This window comes from Hyla sarda, assembly GCF_029499605.1.
Source record: "Hyla sarda isolate aHylSar1 chromosome 1 unlocalized genomic scaffold, aHylSar1.hap1 SUPER_1_unloc_1, whole genome shotgun sequence".
In the NCBI taxonomy this organism is placed as follows: Eukaryota; Metazoa; Chordata; class Amphibia; order Anura; family Hylidae; genus Hyla; species Hyla sarda.
The window spans coordinates 313,491-336,275 of NW_026607570.1; the positions used below are offsets into that span (position 1 = coordinate 313,491).

General features: G+C 44.0%; 2 protein-coding genes across 2 annotated transcripts in view; both read right to left on the reverse strand.

Moving 5' to 3' along the window:
- LOC130297916 (uncharacterized) overlaps positions 1 to 22,785 on the reverse strand; it is a 203,106-nt gene that overhangs the window by 163,610 nt on the left and 16,711 nt on the right.
- On the reverse strand, positions 1,785 to 8,994 carry LOC130297918 (gastrula zinc finger protein XlCGF17.1-like). The gene is made up of 2 exons (XM_056550767.1): positions 8,526 to 8,994; positions 1,785 to 2,557 (listed from the first exon to the last, which is right to left on the reverse strand). Exons 1-2 carry the CDS (start codon positions 8,992 to 8,994, stop codon positions 1,884 to 1,886), a joined length of 1,143 nt encoding a protein of 380 aa, XP_056406742.1. The 3' UTR covers positions 1,785 to 1,883.

Sequence of the window (22,785 nt, forward strand, 5' to 3'; positions counted from 1 at the left end):
AGGGTGGTGGGCAATGAACTGTTGGGCGTACAAGTTTGTTTGCTCCATCATTAGATTGACAACGTTGTCACTGAAATAAAAACTGAAATTGTCTATTTCAGTGTATCCGGCCGTGCCAATCCGGATTCCTGAGTCACCAACAAACTCAGGAATCCGTGGCTGATATCCCTCTGGGGGTTTCCAGACAGGTTCACCAGTAGGGGGCTCCAGTATGCTTGTCTGGGGGGGTCGGATTCCTATTACGAGTGGCATGGACACTCGTACAAGTGTCGGCCAATGGGTCACTATCAAAGGGGGTGTGGCCTCGCCTGACGGCGTCTCCGCCTCCTTCTGGGGTGCTCATCATCAGTGCTAGATGACGAGGAAAAACACAGAAAAGTAGGATCTTCCTCTTCCTCACTGGCAGATTCGGAGTTGGAGGCAAGTAAAGCGTATGCCTCCTCTGCCGAATATGCCCGGCGGGCCATCACCTTGAGGTGCGAAGGGAGGGCCTATGTGGGGGGGGGCGGGAGGTGTGTAGTGTATGTGTTTGGTGTAACCTATATATATAATGGTGTGTGATTATAAATTACACACCGTTATAAGAAAAAAATAAAATGCTGTGGCCCAAAAAAAAAATTACAAAGGGGGCCAAATTCAGCACCCTGAAGCCCTGTGGTGGACCCTTTAGGACCTATTTTTTTTATTAACCTACCTGTCCCTGCACTGAAAATCACCCTGCACTAAAATCAATTCCTCAGCCCTGAGGGGCACAGATCTTCATAGAGAAGGGGGTCCCTGGCTTATTCTCTCAGCTCTGCCCACTGGCTGAGCTCGGTGGGCGAGCAGAGCTGAGAGAAGGGGACATTAACCCCTCCTCTCCCGGCTGCTATTGATCGTCCGACCAATAGTAGCGCTCCTGGGGAGGTGACCGGATCGCCACCTCCCCCCAGCTACAGGAGGTGATTGGTGGTGTATAGTACTCCGCCGATCACATTCTAATTCTGGGTCATCAGGTCACACGTGACCCATATGACCAGAATCGCCACAGATGCGGGTTTGAATTCACCGGCGATCTGCGGCAATTGCTCGACATGGGCGGGTGTGGGGGTCTCAGAACCCCCCTGGGCATTGTCATGGGATGCCTGCTGAATGATTTCAGGAGGCATCCCGGTCTGTTCCCCGAAATTACGGCATACAGGTACGCCCTGTGTCCTGAAGGGATTAAATATTAAGATTTAAGAACCTTTTTCCTTCCAATCCACGACATATATGGGAATTTACGAGCGTGTAACTGGGTCTTCAATCCGTGTAATAATGGCGCAAAGTGTGAAGTAAAGAGATCTTGTACCAGATGTGATCAGATCTCTAGGGATTTTATACCCCGGGGAGGACAAAGAAAAGGAAAAGAATTACACCGATGTTTACTGAACCCGGGGGACGCTGAGATATTGACGACTTCTCATATAGAAAAATGGATTTTATGATCTGAGACCGAAAATAGACGTCAAGACGGGAAACGCTGGTCTAGGGTTTGTGATAAATAAAAGTATCTGAAGCGTCTTATGTGCAGAAGAGACGATCTTCAAGGGAGACGCGCGGATCCTGTCTGATGCCTTGAATTAAAGTCTCTATAATCATAATGAGAAGGGGGCGGGGACAACACTGACGCGTTACATTCCCTATATACAACGTCAGGGACAATATTACATTTATTATAAGTCCAGTGTGCGGAGATGATTATAAGAATAATAAATCATATAAGAAAGAAAACTTTTATAAACAATTGGTAACAAGTTTGGAGATGCAGTATATGATATATGTATAAATGTCAGATATCCTATGTACATGGTTAATATATAGATGTGTTATCTGCATCATTTACTGATCTGAATTGGCTTCTCTCATGTGTGAGTTCTTTGATGTTGAACAAGATGTGAATGCTGAGTAAAACATTTCCCACATTTTGAACATGAAAATGGCTTCTCTCCTGTGTGAGTTCTTTGATGTTTAACAAGATCTGATTTTTGAGTAAAACATTTTCTACATTCTAAGCATGAAAATGGCTTCTCCCCTATATGAGTTCTTTTATGCTGAAGAAGACCTGATTTCCGACTAAAACATTTCCCACATTTTGAACATGAAAATGGCTTCTCTCCTGTGTGAGTTCTTTGATGTTTAACAAGATCTGATTTTTGAACACACCCTTTCCCACATTCTGAACATGAAAACGGCTTCTCCCCTGTGTGAGTTCTTTTATGTTTAACAAGACTTGATTTCTCAGTAAAACATTTCCCACATTTTGAACATGAAAATGGCTTCTCTCCTGTGTGAGTTCTTTTATGCTTAACAAGACTTGATTTCTCAGTAAAACATTTCCCACATTCTGCACATGAAAATGGCTTCTCCCCTGTGTGAGTTCTTTGATGATTAACAAAAGTTGATTTCCGAGTAAAACATTTCCCACATTCTGAACATGAATATAGTTTCTCCCCTGTGTGATTTTGTTTATGTTTAACAAGACTTGATTTAGAAGTAAAACATTTCCCACATTCTGAACATGAAAATGGTTTATTTCCTGAATGAGCTTGTTTATGTCCAACACCCCTTCTGTGACTTTTATTTTGCTGAACATCCTGTGATGACTGAGAAGACAGGACCTGTATATAAGGATGAGATGACAGATCTTGGCTGTGAAGGGCTGAGGGTGTATCTGGGATAATGGAATGTTCTTCATATGTATCTTGTGTGATATCATCATCTGCTTTATAATCTGAAGATATAAGATTCTCCTCTGATCTCCTGGTACAAGAATCTGCAGAGAATAACACAGATTTTATTAAATCAACCCAGGAAATTTAAACTTTTGTGTTTTCTTTTTTCCTCCTCTCCACATTCCCGTAATTCTTTTATTTTTTTTTCATCTACAGAGCCGTTTGAGAGCTTGTTTTTTGTGACACCAATCTTACATGGTATTAACACCTTTCATTCGCTGTGCATTAAAATATAAATCAGGTCCATACGATCACAACGATAAATATATATATTTTTTTTACATTACTTTTTTTTATTGCATAATGTTACGTTTCATACATATGTAAAAAATAAAAAATAAAAAAGACATGTGCAACACTTCCATAGACCCTGGGTAAATAATCACTTAAAGGGGTACTCCAGTGCTTAGACGAAGATGACTGACCGCGGGAGTCCCGCCGCTGGGGATCCCCGTGATCTTGCACGCGGCACCCCGTTTGAACTCAGTCCCCGTTTGTAATGTCCTCGTTCTATCACACACCGGAGAGTCTATATAATGTGGTGTGAAAGCTTCTGCTGAATATCCTCATAAAAAATTAAATAGGCATATGTGTTTTATGTTAAAGGCGTTCTCCGGTGCTTACACATCTTTTCCCCTATCCAAAGGATAGGGGATAAGATGCCTGACCTCGGGAGTCCCGCTGCTGGGGACCCCCGTGATTTTGCACGCGGCACCCCATTTGTAATCAGTCCCCGGAGTGTGTTCGCTCTGGGTCTGATTACGGGCGATCACAGATCACACGCCTGCGCCCCCGTGTGAAGTCCCGCTTGGCCCCTCAATGCAAGCCTGTGGGAGGGGGTGTGACAGCTATCACACCCCTCCCGTAGGCTTGCATTGAGGGGCGGAGCGTGACGTCACACGCCGCCTGCCCTGTGATCACTCCGGGGACTGATTACAAACGAGGTGCCGCGTGCAAGATCATGGGGGTCCCCAGCGGCGCGATTCCCACGGTCAGGCATCTTATCCCCTATCCTTTGTATAGGGGAAAAGATGTGTAAGCACCGGAGAACCCCTTTAACATAAAACACATATGCCTATTTAATTTTTTATGAGGATATTCAGCAGAAGCTCTCACACCACATTATATAGACTCTCCGGTGTATAATATAACAAGGACATTCAGCAGAGGCTCTCACACATTATATAGACTCTCCGGTGTAGAATATAACAAGGACATTCAGCAGAAGCTTTCACACCACATTATATAGACTCTCCTGTGTATAATATAGTGAGGACATTCAGCAGAGGCTCTCACACCACATTATATAGACTCTCCGGTGTATAATATAACAAGGACATTCAGCAGAGGCTCTCACACCACATTATATAGACTCTCCAGTGTATAATATAACAAGGACATTCAGCAGAGGCTATCACACCACATTATATAAACTCTCCGGTGTATAATATAACAAGGACATTCAGCAGAGGCTCTCACACCACATTATATAGACTCTCCAGTATATAATTTAACAAGGACATTCAGCAGAGGCTCTCACACCACATTATATAGACTCTCCGGTGTATAATATAACAAGGACATTCAGCAGAGGCTCTCATACCACATTATATATACTCTCTGGTGTATAATATAACAAGGACATTCAGCAGAGGCTCTCACACCATATTATATAGACTCTCCGGTGTATAATATAACAAGTACATTCTGCAGAGGCTCTCACACCATATTATATAGACTCTCCGGTGTATAATATAACAAGGACATTCAGCAGAGGCTCTCACACCACATTATATAGACTCTCCGGTGTATAATATAACGAGGACATTCAGCAGAGACTCTCACACCACATTATATATGCTCTCCGGTGTATAATATAACAAGGACATTCAGCAGAGGCTCTCACACCACATTATATAGACTCTCCAGTGTATAATATAACAAGGACATTCAGCAGAGGCTCTCACACCATATTATATAGACTCTCCGGTGTATAATATAACAAGGACATTCAGCAGAGGCTCTCACACCATACTATATAGACTCTCCGGTGTATAATATAACGAGGACATTCAGCAGAGACTCTCACACCACATTATATAGACTCTCCGGTGTGTAATATAACGAGGACATTCAGCAGAGACTCTCACACCACATTATATAGACTCTCCGGTGTATAATATAACGAGGACATTCAGCAGAGGCTCTCACACCACATTATATATACTCTCTGGTGTATAACAAGGACATTCAGCAGGGGCTCTCATACCATATTATATAGACTCTCCGGTGTATAATATAACGAGGACATTCAGCAGAGACTCTTACACCACATTATATAGACTCTCCGGTGTATAATATAACGAGGACATTCAGCAGAGGCTCTCACACCACATTATATAGACTCTCCGGTGTATAATATAACAAGGACATTCAGCAGAGGCTCTCACACCACATTATATAGACTCTCCGGTGTATATTATAACAAGGACATTCAGCAGAGGCTCTCACACCACATTATATATACTCTCTGGTGTATAATATAACAAGGACATTCAGCAGAGGCTCTCACACCATATTATATAGACTCTCCGGTGTATAATATAACAAGGACATTCAGCAGAGGCTCTCACACCACATTATATAGACTCTCCGGTGTATAATATAACGAGGACATTCAGCAGAGACTCTCACACCACATTATATATGCTCTCCGGTGTATAATATAACAAGGACATTCAGCAGAGGCTCTCACACCACATTATATAGACTCTCCAGTGTATAATATAACAAGGACATTCAGCAGAGGCTCTCACACCATATTATATAGACTCTCCGGTGTATAATATAACAAGGACATTCAGCAGAGGCTCTCACACCACATTATATAGACTCTCCGGTGTATAATATAACAAGGACATTCAGCAGAGCCTCTCATACCATATTATATATACTCTCTGGTGTATAACAAGGACATTCAGCAGGGGCTCTCATACCATATTATATAGACTCTCCGGTGTATAATATAACAAGGACATTCAGCAGGGGCTCTCACACCACATTATATAGACTCTCCAGTGTATAATATAACAAGGACATTCAGCAGAGGCTCTCACACCACATTATATAGACTCTCCGGTGTATAATATAACAAGGACATTCAGCAGAGGCTCTCACACCACATTATATAGACTCTCCGGTGTATAATATAACAAGGACATTCAGCAGAGGCTCTCACACCACATCTCCGGTGTATAATATAACCTATGAATAGTTTTGAATGTAATTATTTTTTTATGATTCTCATTACAATTCGAATCTCGAAACAATTTTCAGACTTTTTACTATAGAGCTCCGTTCAAGTTTAGATATTTCACCCATTTCCCTTTCCCATTTCTTTTTGCTAAGAAACTCAATTCTTCGTGAGTCAGTATCATTGATAATTTTATTTAATTTAAAAAAAGATTGACTTCTAATTATATTCCCTATAAGTGTTTCCAACAGCTAATATGATTCTACAAGTAACCTATCTTTATTAACCCCTTAAGGACGCAGGGTTTTTCCGTTTTTGTATTTTCATTTTTTTCCTCATTACTTTCTAAAAATGATAACGCTTTCAATTTTGCACATAAAATTCCATATGATGGCTTATTTTTTGCGCCACCAATTCTACTTTGCAGTGACATTAGTCATTTTACCCAAAAATCCACGGTGAAATGGAAAAAAAATTCATTGTGCAACAAAATTGAAGAAACAATGTCATTTTGTAAATTTTGGGGGCTTCCGTTTCTACGTACTGCATTTTTTGGTAAAAATGACACCTTATCTTTATTCTGTAGGTCCATACGGTTATAATGATCCCCTACTTATATAGGTTGAAAAAAATCATAACTACATGCAGGAAAATTTATATGTTAAAAATTATCATCTTTTAACCCCTATAACTTTTTTATTTTTCCGCATACGGGCCGGTATGAGGGCTAATTTTTTTGCGCCGTGTTCCGAAGTTTTTATTTCTATTGATTTGACTTTTTGATCGCTTTTTATTCATTTTTTTTATGATATAAAAAAAGTGACCAAAAATACGCTATTTTGGACTTTGGATTTTTTTTGCGCATACGCCATTGACCGTGCGATTTAATTAACAATATATTTTTATAGTTCGGACATTTCCACACACGGCGATACCACATATGTTTATTTTTATTTACACAGTTTTTTTTTATGGGAAAAGGGGGTCGATTCAAAGTTTTATTGGGGAAGGGGTTAAATGACCTTTGTTTAACTTTTTTTGCAGTGTTATAGCTCCCATAGGGACCTATAACACTGCACACACTGATCATTGTTATCCCATAGGGACCTATAGCACTGCACACACTGATCTCTTATACTGATCATTGTTATCCCATAGGGACCTATAACACTGCACACACTGATCTCTTATGCTGATCCCTGCAAAGCCATAGCTTTGCATGGATCAGCAAGATAGGGGCTTGATTGCTCAGGCCTGTAGCTCAGGCTTGGAGCAATCAAACCCATATCGGACACGGTGGAAACAGGTAAGGGAACCTCAGCTCGCGTCCTAGCTGATCGGGACATCACAATTTTATTGGGATGTCCCGATCAGCCCGACTGAGCTGCCGGGAAGCATTTACTTTCACTTTCAGACGTGGCGGTAAACTTTGATTGCCGCGTCTGAAGGGTTAATAGCATGCCGCGCACTGTTAGGCCAGGGTCCCTGCTATGAATAGCAGCCGGGACCGACCCGGTGTGAGTTTTAAACACCGGGACCGGGCGTAGGGCCTACAGGTCCTTAAGAGGTTAAAAATTGTGGTCACTTGTCAAGGTTTTTTTATTTATTTTTATTTTATGTCAGATCCTCGGCCTTTGCAGTTAAATCACCACTTTAGGCCTCAAATCTCTTCGGTGCTGTCTCACTCCTAAGCCCTGTTTTGCACCCGCAGAGTGCTTTACTGCCTTTTATGGGGTATTTCCTTATTCTGGAGAAATTGGGCTACACATTCTGGGGAGCTTTTTTTTCTGTTACTACTTGTGAAACAAAAAAATTTTGGTTAGTACCAGCAATTTAGTAAGCCAAAGGAGGACAGAACGCCGGCACATACAAAACTAAGCAGCCACTTAGACATGCAGCGACACACGGGACGGGACTGGACTGACAAGTAGCCTGTAGCGGAGGTGCGAAGCTTGAACAGGAAGCATAAAGTGAAGACATACAACAAACAGGAGCCGCACTCACCATCCAGGTCTTTATTTTCTTACGTCATATACACGATGTTACAGGTGGGGGAGCGGGATGGAGAGCAGGGACCCGGAACAAGCCGTTTCGTGCATCTATGCGCACTTCCTGTAGCCAGAATGACATCTTCTGGCGCCGCGCTCCTGTATATAGGGGCGGCGTCAGACAGTCGCCCGGCAAAATGGTGAGTGTCTAAGTCACGTGAATGGAGTCATGGTCACATGACCGGAGCACCGAAACAACATATAAAAATACTATTGTGAGTACTACAACAAGTTTCTAACTCTATAGTGCAAATACAATTAATTAGACAAGATATATTATTAATAAATACAATCGTGAAATTTACAAAAATGCACCACATTAATTCCGGTCATTAAGACCGGCGTTGCCTGTAGCATTCAGGCACACTATCCAGCAGGCTTCTCGCTGGAGGAGGAGTCTTCCTCTATCCCCTCCGTTTTTGAATGGTAATATTCTTTCTAAGCCCACAAATTTAAGTTCATCATGATTACCATTGTCTGTCTGGTTCATGTGGGCAATAAACCTGGGGGCACCAAGTCTGGTCCGGAGAGAGCGAACATGCTCACGGAACCGCACCTGGAGCTGCCGGATGGTCTTGGCCACGTAGAACCTACCACAAGGGCAAAGAAGGGCATAAACCACGTGGGTGGATCTGCAGGTGATCATTTCACTAACTCGGTGGTGCCATCCTCCTATTGTTAGCGTATTACCCGTGTACATGTGTCTACAATGGTGGCACGTCTTACAGGGGTAATTGCCCTTAAGGGGACCGCTGGTGAGCCAATTTTTAGTTGGATGATTCTGGTCACTGACGCTCTTCAATTTCTTTTGTTTTTCTCCTATAGTGACATTCTTTCTATAGGCGATTAAAGGAGGGTGTTGGACAACTTCATTTCGGTCCTGGTCAGATTCCAGAATGAACCAATGGCGCCGTATGGCACCAGCTAAGTGTTGGTTCATGTTGGAATTTTCAAGGGAGAAACAGAAAGGTTTTGGGGATGCAGTACGTTTATGTTTGTCAAACAAGAGGTCAGATCTACTCCTGTGTCTGACCCGTTGGAGGGCGGTGTCAATGATGTTAATATTGATGTGCTATAAGATGCTTTCTGAGGTCTTAGGCTGGATTCTCAAAGACTTTGTCATTACTATTAATCCTGTGGAGGAATTGGGAGAAGGGGATGCTCTTCTTCACGTGGAGGGGGTGCGAGCTCTTAAAATGTAATAGCGCATTCCTTGCAGTGGGTTTACGAAAACCATCAGTGGTAAGTGTGTTCCCCACTGCCTTCAGCTTAACATCAAGAAAATCGAGCTCGCAACCCCCAAACACTGCGGTGAACAGCATATTTTCTTTATTGGACTGATTTAAATAGTCGACAAATTTAAAACTCGTCCTCTGTGGAGTCCCAGACTACAAGTATGTAGTCGACATACCGCAAGAAGGTTTTGATGTACTTACAGAAGGGGTTCGAGGGTGAAAAGACGTACCTGCGTTCAAAGATGGTGAGAAACAAATTGGCATAAGTGCAGGCGACCTGCGTGCCCATGGCCGTGCCGGTCTCCTGCCTGTACCAGTCCTCGCCGTCCTTGAACTCGTTATGGGTAAGGATGAAACGCAATGCGTCACAGAAAGGATATGAACTGCTCCATTTTGTCTGTTTCCGACAGAAACTCACGGACAGCCTGTACACCCGCATCATGGGGGATGCGGGTGTACAGGCTCTCAACGCCCACTGACGCGAGTTGGTACATCTCGGGCCAGTGGAAGTCGGTGAGGGTATTAAGTAAGGCTCCTGTGTCCTTGATAAACGTGGGGGTGGAAGACAAGAGTGGTTTAAGTAAGTATTGCGAAAGGTATTTGGTCGCAGAGCCGTTCCCAGCCACAACAGGGCGTCCGGGGGGGGGGGGGGGGGGTCGGCTCTGCGACATATGTACCTTGGGCAAGTAATACCACTTTGGGTGGCGTGGAGCCTTAGGGAGAAGTTTCTCTGCAGTTTTTTTTTAGAGATAATGCCCTTTTCACAATTAATACAGAGGAAACTTCTGAGCTGGTCTAAAGTTTTGTTGGTTGGATTCCCTGGTATAGGTCTGTAAGTGGTGGCGTCACTTAGAAGGCGGTGCTTCTCTGCGTCATAGGCGGCAGTGGTCAATACCACAGTGCTGCTGCCTTTATCAGCTTTGACTACTTTGAGGTCCGCTCTGGACGCCAACCACTTTAGAGCTCTAGTTTCATCCGGAGTGAGGTTATCCCCAGGACGGGGGTAAAGCAACGCTTTCACGTCCCTTGTCACCACCCGAGCGAACAAGTCGATAGAACTTCCCGCTGGGGCGGACGGGCAGAATTTAGACGGGTTACCACCTCTGAATGGGGATACCTCAGACCAGGTGGGACTGGTGCTGGGTATGTTGTCATATGCCAGCTTGCATAGTGTATTACGGGTGTCTCTGTCCGTAGAGGTCATATCTAGAATTGGTGAAAAACCTAGAGGTCCTATTGTAGCTGGAATATCTCCCTCTCTAGGAATCTCTGAAATTTTTGGACTGGTTGAGGCCAAAGTTCAAGCCTTTGGATAGGAGTAACATGCACTCAGCCATGAGAGGGATGTCCGTCAGATTCATTACGTTAGATGGATCGGGGGCAGTCTCTAATCCTTCCATGTGACCCCCTTCCTCTTGGTAGAGGCTATTTTTATCCTTTTTTCCCTCTCCCTCTCCTCGTTTTCCTTCTAAAGGGAATGAACCTGAGACTGGAACTTGGGGACAAGAGTTCTGCATGCTGATTGTCTCATCGGACCCGGTAGCATCCGAGTCCGAAGTTCAATAGTCCGCAGGTGGCCTGTGGGCATTACCTCATCTACAATTAGGTGGGAAGCATGGGCACCTAGTGGCTTTTTTGTTGGTATTGTGCCACTTAAACAACTGGGCCGAATCATAGTCGGCCTTGTCCTGTACAAATTTCTCCCTTTTACGCTCTTTAATTTCTGCCTGTGTGTCCATCAATTTTTTGTCCAGCAATTTAGTGTTAAAAATCAAATTTTTTACTTTTACAGCCCACTGTTCAAAAACCTCTGGTGTAAGTACTCACTGTAACCCTTGTTACATTCCTTGAGGGGTGTAGTTTCAAAAATGGTGTCACATGTGGGGGGTTTCTGCTGTTCTAGCACCATGGGATGCTTGTAAATGCACATGACCCCCGATTTCAATTCCAGCAAAATTATTTTTGTGTACTTATTGTGTACATAATTGGGAGAAATTGGGCTTCAAATTTTTGGGTCCATTATCTCCTATTACCCCATGTGAAAATGAAAAATTTGGAGGAAACCCATCATTTTAGTGTTAAAAATCTAATTTTTAATTTTTTCGTCCAAGTTTAACGCAAACCCATCAAACACCTGTGAGGTGTTAAGGCTCACTGTACCCCTTGTTACGTTCCTTGAGGGGTGTAGTTTCCCAAATAGTTGCCATGTGAAGTTTTTTTTTGCTGTTCTGGCACCATGGGAGCTTCCTAAATGCAACATGGCCCCCAAAAACCATGACAGCAAAATTCACTCTCCAAAATCCCACAGTTGCTCTTTCCCTCTTGAGCCATGTTGTGCGCCTGCAGAGCACTTTATGTCAACATATGAGGTATTTCCATACTCAAGAGAAATTGGGCTACACATTTAGGGGGGCTTTTTCTCCTTATATCACTTTTAAAAATGAAAAAATGGGCCTACAAGAACAGGTTAGTGTAAAAAATGCAGATTTTGATTTCTCTCCTCCACTTTGCTACTATTCCTGTGAAACACCTAAAGAGATAAACTTTCTGAATGTCATTTTGAATACTTTGAGGGGTGCAGATTCTATAATGGGGTCATTTATGGGGTATTTCTTAACCTAGTGCTGGGCGGTATACCAGTTCATACCGAATACTGAAATTTTTTCCCTGCACGATATGAATTTTTCCTATACCGCAATACTCGTCAGGCCCCTCCCCCTCAAATGAATGAATTGAGTTGCGGCGGTGCTTTAAATGAGATGCGGGCCTCCGCGCTTTAAATGAATGACTTGCGGGCCACGACGCTTTAAATGAATGACTTGTGGGCCGCGCTTTAAATAAATGACTTGCGGGCCGCAACGCTTTAAATGAATGACTTGCGGGCCGCGGTTTAAAGTGAGGTGAAAGCTTGCCGTGGCTCACATCTCATTCATTTAAAGCACGGCCCGCAAGTAATTCATTTAAAGCGCGGTCCGCAAGTCATTCATTTAAAGCACCAGAGGCCCGCAAGTCATTCATTTAAAGCACCAGAGGCCCGCAAGTCATTCATTTAAAGTGCGGTCCGCAAGTCATTCATTTAAGGCGCCGCGGCCCGCAAGTCATAAATTTTAAGTGCCGGCGGCCCGCATTTCATTCATTTTAAAGCGCCGTAACTTGCAAAAATACTGTGATATGCATTTATGGTCATACCGCCCAGCACTACCTTAACCCCTTAAGGGTCAGGCCCATTTTGGCCTTAAGTACCAGGCCAATTTATTTTAGCATTTTCGTTTTTTCCTCCTCGCCTTCTAATAATTATAACTCTTTTATATTTCCATCCACAGACCCATATGAGGACTTGTTTTTTGCATCACCAATTTTACTTTGTATTGACAGCACTCATTTTACCATATAATGTACGGCGCAACCCAAAAAATATTATTTATGTGGGAAAATTGAAAAGAAAAACGCAATTTACCCAATTTTGGAAGGTTTTGTTTTCACGCTGTACACTTTACGGTAAAAATGATGTTTTCTTTATTCTGTGGGTCAATACGATTAAAATGATCCCCATGTTATATGCTTTTCTATAATTGTACCGCTTTATAAAAATCTCAAACTATTTTAACGAAATTAGTATGTTTGAAATTGCCCTATTCTGACCACCTATAACTTTCTAATTTTTCCATATACGGGGCAGTATGAGGGCTCATTTTTAGCACAGTGATGTGTAGCTTTGTAGTTTTTATTGGTGCCACTTTTGCTTAGGTTTGACTTATTAATTTTTTATATATTTTTGAGGGAATAAAATGACAAAAAAGCAGCAATTTTGGAATTTTTTTATGTTTACGTACGCAGCGATACCAAATATGTGTATTCATTTTTTTTATGCTTTTTTAGGGTAAAATGGGAAAAACTGATAGGGGCGGGAGGTTATATGTGATGAAAATAATATTTATTTGTTATGAAACACTTTATTGTATTATATAGTATTGTAATATTATAGTTTACAGACGATCCAGTGTTTATGGCGAATGGGATGAGGCGCATTGTGAGCATGCTACCAATCTGACCAAATTGGTTTTAAACAAGAATAAATTGGAATATGAAATGATTACCATGGATTTGTGTAAAACCAAGAAAGAATATCATACTAGAGTGAGTGATTCTATTTACTATGCTTTCCTTAAGAAGTTGGAGAGAAAAATAGCCGTTGCTCAGTCTGAAATAATGGAACGTAAAAGGGAGAAATTTGTTAGAGACAAGGCCGACTATGATACGGCCGAAATTTTTGAATGGAATAAGAAGAACCAGAAACGTAGAAGGGCTCCTTTCAATCGCAGAAGAGGCAATCAACGCCGTCAACCGTCAGATTTTTGGACTTCAGATTCTGACGCTAGTCAGTCGGACGATATGTCCCGTCCACAAAGAATGGAGGATAGGAGACGTCCTGTAAAGATGGACAAAAATCCAAGCCCCAAATGTGATGTCACCAATGTCCCCTCTGGTTCTGGCCCTTTAGGAAAAGAACCAGAAGGGGTAGGGGCCGCAAGAGAAGGAGGTGCCCAAGTGAAGAGGAAGGAGGTGTCATGGAGGAAGGACCAGTGACTATTGACAATGATTTAGTTGTCAACCTTTTGGACATTCCATTACCTAAGGATTGTTGTTCACTATTGTCCAAGGGGTTAAATTTTGGTTTGCAGGAACCTTTTGATTTAGTCCAGTTTAAAATTGATCTGTTAAAAGCCACACGCAAAATTAATTTGCACAAAATTTTCCACAAGAGTAAATTTTCTAATGAACAGGTACCTAGAGAGGGCGAAATTCCAGCTATTGTTGGTCCCCTGGGTTTCTCCCCGATTTTGGGGGCATCCCCGGGTGACCTTGAAATGCTCGATCTGCTATGTCACCTATCTGAAGATACCACTGAGCCTCCTTCCCTCCTAACTGACAGAGAGAGATATTGGCATTTAGGGGTGGTAACCCTTCCACGTATTCGCCTCCCATCCCTATGGGCAGCTCTATTGATCTGTTCATTCGGGCGGTTGAACGCGACATGAAGGCTTTGGTTTACCCCCGTATGGAGCAAAACCTGTCACTAAAGGAGAGAAGGGCGCTCAGTTGGTTAAGGTCTCGGTCTGACTTGAAGATTACAAAGGCGGATAAAGGGGGAAGTACAGTGGCAATGCCACTTGCAATGTATGAAGCTGAGAAAGCTCACCTCCTGCGAGATACAGTAACCTATAAATGCCTAGATAATAATCCTACTAATAAAACCCTCATCCAACTACGTACTTTTTTGAGAACTAAAGTAGAAACAGGACAGATCAATGTCAAAACTGCAGAAAAATTTATACCCAAACATCCTCAGTTTGCCAAATGGTATTATTTACCAAAGGTTCACAAGTCGCTGAGCCGACCCCCTGGTCGCCCTATTGTGGCGGGGATCGGCTCGGCGACTGAATACCTTTCTCAGTATATAGAGTGGCTTTTGAAACCCCTTTTACCTTCTACAGCATCTTATGTTAAAGACACAGGGGACCTCCTAACACACTTGCACGATTTTTCATGGCAAGAGACTTACAGACTCACTTCCATTGACGTCGAGAGCCTGTACACCCGCATCCCGCATGGTGCGGGTGTACAGGCAATCCGTGAGGTTTTGACAGAGACGGACAAGACTGAAGACTTTATCACTTTTGTAACTGATTCCTTAATGTTTATTTTGATGCATAATGAATTCATTGATGGAAACACTTGGTATAGGCAGGAGACCGGGACTGCTATGGGCAGCCCGGTCTCCTGTACATATGCCAATCTTTTTTTGACGGTTTTTGAGCGACGTTACATATTTTCCTCAGTTAACCCTTATGTTCAGAATATCAAACTTTATTTAAGATATGTGGATGATATTCTGGTAGTTTGGGAGGGATCCGAAGAGCGTTTTGCTTCTTTTGTTGATTTTCTGAACATAACCAACGAGGAAAATATGTTGTTTACATCTGTTTTTGGGGGTTTTGACCTGAGTTCCTTGGATGTAAAATTGGTCGTGAGGAATGGCGCGCTTACCACTGAGGGCTACCGCAAGGAGATTGCTCGCAATTCCTTGCTCCATTTTGATAGTTCCCACCCCTTACATGTTAAGCGCGGCATTCCTTACTCCCAATTTCTCCGTTTGCGTAAAGTAAATAGTGACGACACAACTTTTTTGACTCAGGCTACTGACTTAAAGAAAAGACTTACTGAACGACACTATCCTGAAAGTGTAATTGAAGACGGTTTTGACAGAGCTATGATAGTTAGACGGACGGATCTACTTAGACCTAAGGGTAGAGTAGACCTGAAACCAAAGAGGTTTATATTTTCATTGGCTAACTCCCAGATGAATCGCACTGTCGCTAATGCCATTAGAAATAATTGGTACATTATTGAGTCAGATACTGATCTCAAGGATGTTACCAAAAATTGTCCTCTCATTACTTATAGGAAAAATCGAACACTAGGCGATAAATTGAAGCACGTCCAATCTGTTGGACAAAAACCAGCCCGAAAGGGTTGTGAATGGCTTTCTGGTTCTATGCCTAAGGGCAATTTCCGATGTGGCAATTGCTCATTTTGTTCCCAATTCTTGTGTACTAATTGTTCCCAATTCTTGTGTACTAATCTACGGTTGTTTTTTTTTTTGCATGAAATAACTGATTTAATCACATGTCGTACCTCTTTCGTGGTCTACAGCATTTTTTGTCCCTGCGGCTTCTTCTATGTGGGCAAAACCATTCGACCCCTCCATGTGAGATTCCGTGAACATTTACGTTCAATTCGGACTGGAGTTGGTGTCCCTAGGTTAGTTGCCCACATGGAAGAAACCCACCAAAAGGATCCAAGTGTCCTTAAGTTTGCGGGTATAGAAAGGGTGAGAGATTTCCCAGGAGGTGGCGATCGTCAGACTTACCTTTTACGTCGTGAAGCTCACTGGATCCTTAAATTGGAAGCTACTGGTAGTTTGGGCTTTAATGACCGGGTAGAACTAGCACCTTTGTTATAATATATCATCATTGGGAACATTTTGCCATTATTCAATGCTAGTATAGATCATTTATGTTTTTACATGATTCTGTTTTGGTCTACATATTTATATTTAATGTGTATTTTAGCTTGTTGTACGAGCGGAGCCAGGACTTACTTTTGGGAGTCACATGATATCCTCTGTTTACATGTATCACGTGATGAGTGACGTCTCCGGATGTGACGCCTATTTTAGGTGTCGCCCGGAGACGGAAGTCATTCACCGGCTTGATGAAGCGCCAAACAGGCGTGAAAAAGCTTATTCCGGAGCTCCTGTCCCCCCCCGCCTCCACTTATGTTTTCGCCTGGTGTACTGGTTACAGATTAAAGAGTTGAATTCCTGGTGAGTGCGATCCTTCTTCTATGTCCATGCATTGTATTATATGATGTCATTGTTGGTCCCTCCCACTAATATGTATGAGGGTAACACCTCCTTATGATGTCACTGTTGGTCCCTCCCACTGATATGTATGAGGGTAACACCTCCTTATGATGTCACTAATTTGTCATCCTATATAACACCTGATAAATCTTGTATTCACTATTCTTGAGAAAGACCTGATGGTCAGGTGGAAACGTTGCATCCCCTGTATGTGTATGGACCAATAAACCTCAAATTATTTGGACACCATTTGGAGCGCCGTCTTCCATCGTTTTTGTATATCTGGAGTCAGGAGTCTGTAATAATAGGTGGGAGAACAATCTCGCTACGTCAAACAGAATATAAAAAATAAATAAATAAAAACCTATAAGAATTTATGGGATTCCGTACTCCCATTCATCTAACTTCTGAATTTCCGCAAGCGGAAATTTTGCCGTGTGAATAGACCCTAAGATTCCGCTGCACACTAAGGAATTGCAGTTTTAGATCATGAGGGTCCGAGCGCTGTGGCCCCCCGCGATCATCTGTACGGAGCCTCGGCCACATCCCCCTCGCCCAAAGAGGGGGCCCCCTCCATTTATCTCCATGGTAGAGCTGTTTGGCTATCCTTGGCTCTCCCACAGAGATATATGGAGGGGGCGTGGCGGCCCTTGCTTGGGGCGGAGGTTGTGACACGCCGCTATGAAGGAATGTTGGGGCTCTAAGCAGGAGATCGCGGGGGGGGCACAGCACTCGGACCCCCCGCTATCTAAAACTTAAAAAAACTTCTTCTTTAACCCAAAACACCAAGGGCCCCGACTTCCATCTGCCAGCACACAGTAAACTTGGGTGCACGCCGAGGATGCTGCTACACCACTATCAAGTCCAGGCCCTCCATTACCAAGATGGTGTAGGGGCCTTTGGAAGTTACAAGGGACTACTGTTTGCGACTCCAAACCACCATGGACATAAATGTGACATCCCACCACCATCAGGGTAACACTACAAGTCCCAGCATTGATCTCTGGCACACCAAACATACAGGCTTGATTTGTACATACATTCAGATTCCTACAGAGGTGACCGGGACACAGAGAACTTCTCAGGCTTGGACTTGTAGTGGTAATAATGATGATGGAGGTCACTGTACTACTGTTAGGACTTTGGTAGGGACAGTAGAGACTTGTAGACATAGAAGACTTAAAGATTAGATGTGGCTGCAGACTTGTAGGCTTTGGCCTAGCTGGACTGGACTGAACTTGTACAGGACTGGTGCTTTACTGTCCAGGAACCAAGAGACTAAGGGGAAGATTTATCAGAACCAGAGGAAAACTTCTCCAGTTGCCCATAGCAACCAATCAGATCGCCTCTTTCATTTTTCACAGGCCTATGGGCAACTGCCCAACTCTTCCTGTGCACAGGTTTTGATAAATCTCCCCCTAAGTGTGGAGACTACAGCCCTTTATATATCAGGGGCTGGACTAAAGCCCATTGGTAGCTGGTTGCCTGTGGTTACCTGTGCCTCAGGAACTCTGGGTATCAGGTGATTAGTTTGCTTCTACCTGTATATATAGATAGGTTTGTTTGGTTTGTATCTCCTCGGTCTGTCGTATAATTGTACAGGACAAAGATCTTCTCTTCCTAAAGTATACCAGGAGTACAGCAATGTGTTTGATAAGATGTAGGCGGGGGGCACTACCTCCCCACATACCCCATGATTGTACCATTGAGCTTCAACCAGGTGCTGTACCCCCAAAGGGCCGAGTCTACCCTCTGTTTGTGGCAGAGAACCAAGCCATAGAGGGGTATGTTACAGATGGACTGTCCCAGGGGTTCATCCAAAAATCTAGTTGAGGCCCCTGGGATTGGTGAGTTGAGGCCCCTGGGATTGGTGAGTTGAGGCCCTGTATCAATCGCAGGGGCCTCAATCACATTGCAGATTATACAAGTCTTACACAAGTCTTTCTGGACAAGTCTGATCTGAAAATTCCGTTGTGTGCACAGTGCAGCAGAATCTTATTGAAGTTGCATATACTAAAATCCAAGTATCGCTCTAGAGGTCCATGTAGCAGAAGCTCAAAACTGACTGTAAGGCAATTAGTGACACCCTCCTTGAAGGCCAAGAGAGGGTATGGATGTCTACCGGAAACGTGACTCCCCGCACTTCTACCAAAACCATGACTCCCCTGTATATTGGGACCTACTGCGTACTTTGACAAGTTAACCCAGTTGCCTATGAACTTAACCTCGCGCCCTCCATGCGGACTTCCGAGATCTTCCACATTTCATTCTTAAAGTTGTTGTTATGCAATCACTACACCTCACTACCTCCTTGACGAGGTCGGATTATGAGGTCTGCAGTATGCGTGACTCCCATATGTCCAGGGGCGGCCTCCAGTATCTAATCCTCTGGAAAGGCTATGGACCAGAGGAACGGTCCTGGGTTCCAGCTACAGATGTTCGCGCTTCTTCCCTTCTCCGTACCTTTCATGCTACATTCCTTCACAAATCTGTTGCTCCCCTATGTGGAGGGTTCATTAAGAGGTGCAGGGGTGTGGAAATTTAAAAAAAAACTACTTGTCCAAGGGACTAAAGCGGAACACAATCTACTTGTCCCTCAAGAAAATCCACTTGTCCTGGCAGATAAAATAATTTCAACCAAAATAGTCTGATCCCCCCCCCCCCCCCCCCCCCACTAGACCACCAGGGATGGATATAAGATTCCTTTAGACCCTGCCGACAGCGGTGATCTAATGGGTTAATAGGTGATCGCAGCATGCCGGGATATTAGAGGAGGGAGAGCTGTAGATCCTCTTACACCCCAGACAAGCCCAGAAAAGTCTAGATGTAACTTTTTGATCACCTTATAAAAAATTTCTCATATGAAGTGACCAAAAATGAGCAATTCTGGACAATTATTTACATTTACACCGTTCACCGTACGGTTTAATTAACATCATATTTTAATAGCCTGGACATTTCCACATGCAGCGATATCACTTATGTTTATTTTTGTACATTATTTTTACTTAACCCCTTAAGGACATAGGGCGTATCCATACGCCCCCGTTTCCAAGTCCTTAAGGACCGAGGGCGTATGGATACGCTAGCCGGAGGGGAGCCGGAGCCGGATGCCTGCTGAAATCGTTCAGCAGGCATCCCGGCATATCGCCCAGGGGGGTCATTATGTCCCCCCATGTCGGCGATTGCCGCAGATCGCTGGACAATTCAGTCCAGCGATCTGCGGCAGATTCCGGTTCAATCGGGTCTCCAGTGACCCGATGACCCGGAATTACTGGCTGATCGGGGCCGTCAGAGACGGCCCCGAACAGCCATTGCCAGCAGGGGTGAGGTGGCACTGGTGCCACCTCACGATCGCCCTGATTCGTCGGCCGGATTACCGGCCGACCAATCAGGGCGCCTGCTGCGGGTGTCACTCCCGCAACCCGCTCCGCCCCTCTTCCGGAGGACGTGAGCGGGTGCGGGAAGACGACCCCCGATGCTGGGGACCCCGATCCCCGGCGTCCCTGTTGGGATCGGGGCCCCAGGAGCGACGGCCGCGGCGGAGACGACGAGGGACTGACCTGTGCTGCTGGATCGTTGGAGGTGAGTGACAGCCTCCTGCTGTTGCTTAGCAACAGCTCCCAGCATGCAACAAGGGCATGCTGGGAGCTGTAGTTATGCAACAGCAGGAGGCAGACCACCACAACTCCCAGCATGCCCTTATGGGCATGCTGGGACTTGTAGTTTTGCAACAGCTGAAGGCACATTCTTTCTATGGAAAAGTGTACCTTCAGCTGTTGTGTAACTACAACTCCCAGCTTGCACAATCAGCTAAAGTGCATGCTGGGAGTTGTAGTGGTGCATCTGGTGGTTGCATAACTACAACTCCCAGCATGCCCGTTGGCTGTCGGTGACTGCTGAGAGTTGTAGTTTTGCAACAGCTGAAGGCACACTGAGTTAAGTAGTAAACCAGTGTGTCTCCAGCTGTTGCATAACTACAATCCCCAGCATCCCCAGCCAATGTAGTATGCCTCCGGCTGTTGCATAACTACAAGACCCAGCATGCCCTTCCGCTGTCCGTACATGCTGGGGGTTGTAGCTTTTGCAACAGCTGAAGGCACACTGGTTGCAAAACACTGAGTTTGTTACCAAACTCGGTGTTTCACAACCTGTGTGTCTCCAGCTGTTGCAAAACTACAACTCCCAGCATGCACTGATAGACCGTACATGCTGGGAGTTGTAGTTTTGCAACAGCTGGATGTCCCCCCCCCCCCAATGTGAATGTACAGGGTACACTCACATGGGCGGAGGATTACAGTAAGTATCCGGCTGCAAGTTTGAGCTGCGGCAAATTTTCTGTCGCAGCTCAAACTGCCAGCGAGAAACTACTGTGAACCCCCCGCCCATGCGACTGTACCCTAAAAACACTACACTACACTAACACAAAATAAAATAAAAAGTAAAAAACACTACATATACACATACCCCTACACAGCCCCCCTCCCCTCCCCAATAAAAATGAAAAACGTCTGGTACGTCACTGTTTCCAAAACGGAGCCTCCAGCGGTTGCAAAACTACAACTCCCAGCATGCACTGATAGACCGTCCATGCTGGGAGTTGTAGTTTTGCAACAGCTGGATGTTCCCCCCCCCCAATGTGAACGTACAGGGTACACTCACATGGGCGGAGGATTACAGTAAGTATCCGGCTGCAAGTTTGAGCTGCGTCAAATTTTCTGCCGCAGCTCAAACTGCCAGCGAGAAACTACTGTGAACCCCCGCTCGTGTGAATGTACCCTAAAAACACTACACTACACTACCACAAAATAAAATAAAAAGTAAAAAACACTACATATACACATACCCCTACACAGCCCCCCTCCCCTCCCCAATAAAAATGAAAAACGTCCGGTACACCACTGTTTCCAGAACGGAGCCTCCAGCTGTTGCAAAACAACTACTCCCAGTATTGCCAGATTGCCACTGACTGTCCAGGCATGCTGGGAGTTTTACAACAGCTGGAGGCCCCCTGTTTGGGAATCACTGGCGTAGAATACCCCTATGTCCACCCCTATGCAATCCCTAATTTAGGCCTCAAATGCGCATGGCACTCTCACTTTGGAGCCCTGTCGTATTTCAAGGCAACAGTTTAGGGCCACATATGGGGTATCGCCGTACTCTGGAGAAATTGGGCTTCAAATTTTGTGGGGTATTTTTTGCTATTACCCTTTTTAAAAATGTAAAATTTTTGGGAAAACATTTTAGGTAAAAAAAATAAAATTTTTTTTACATATACAAAAGTCATAAAACACCTGTGGGGTATAAAGGTTCACTTAACCCCTTGTTACGTTCCCCGAGGGGTCTAGTTTCCAAAATGGTATGTCATTTGTTTTTTTTTTTTGCTGTCCTGGCACCATAGGGGCTTCCTAAATGCGGCATGCCCCCAGAGCAAAATTTGCTTTCAAAAAGCCAAACGTGACTCCTTCTCTTCTGAGACCTGTAGTGCGCCAGCAGAGCACTTTTCACCCCCATATGGGGTGTTTTCTGAATCGGGAGAAATTGGGCTTCAAATTTTGGGGGGTGTTTTCTGCTATTACCCTTTTTAAAAATGTAAAAATTTTGGGAAACCAAGCATTTTAGGTAAAAAAAAATAAAAAATGTTCACATATGCAAAAGTCGTGAAACACCTGTAGGGTATTAAGGTTCACATTACCCCTTGTTACGTTCCCCGAGGGGTCTAGTTTCCAAAATGGTATGCCATGTGTTTTTTTTTTTGCTGTTCTGGCACCATAGGGGCTTCCTAAATGCGACATGCCCCCAGAGCAAAATTTGCTTTCAAAAAGCCCAATGTGACTCCTTCTCTTCTGAGACCTGTAGTGCGCCAGCAGAGCAATTTTCACCCCCATATGGGGTGTTTTCTGAATCGGGAGAAATTGGGTTTCAAATTTTGGGGGGTATTTTCTGCTATTACACTTTTTAAAAATGTAAAATTTTTGGGAAACCAAGCATTTTAGGTAAAAAAAAATATAATTTTTTTTACATATGCTAAAGTCGTGAAACACCTGTGGGGTATTAAGGTTCACTTTAC

Bases quoted from the DNA above. Each gene is read 5' to 3' on its own strand.
- LOC130297918 (XM_056550767.1), bottom strand. From the start codon at position 8,994: ATGAACCAACACTTAGCTGGTGCCATACGGCGCCATTGGTTCATTCTG. The intron at 2,558-8,525 runs GTAATCATGATG...AAGCTCATTCAG, and splicing joins CATGAACCAGACAGACAATG to GAAATAAACCATTTTCATGT.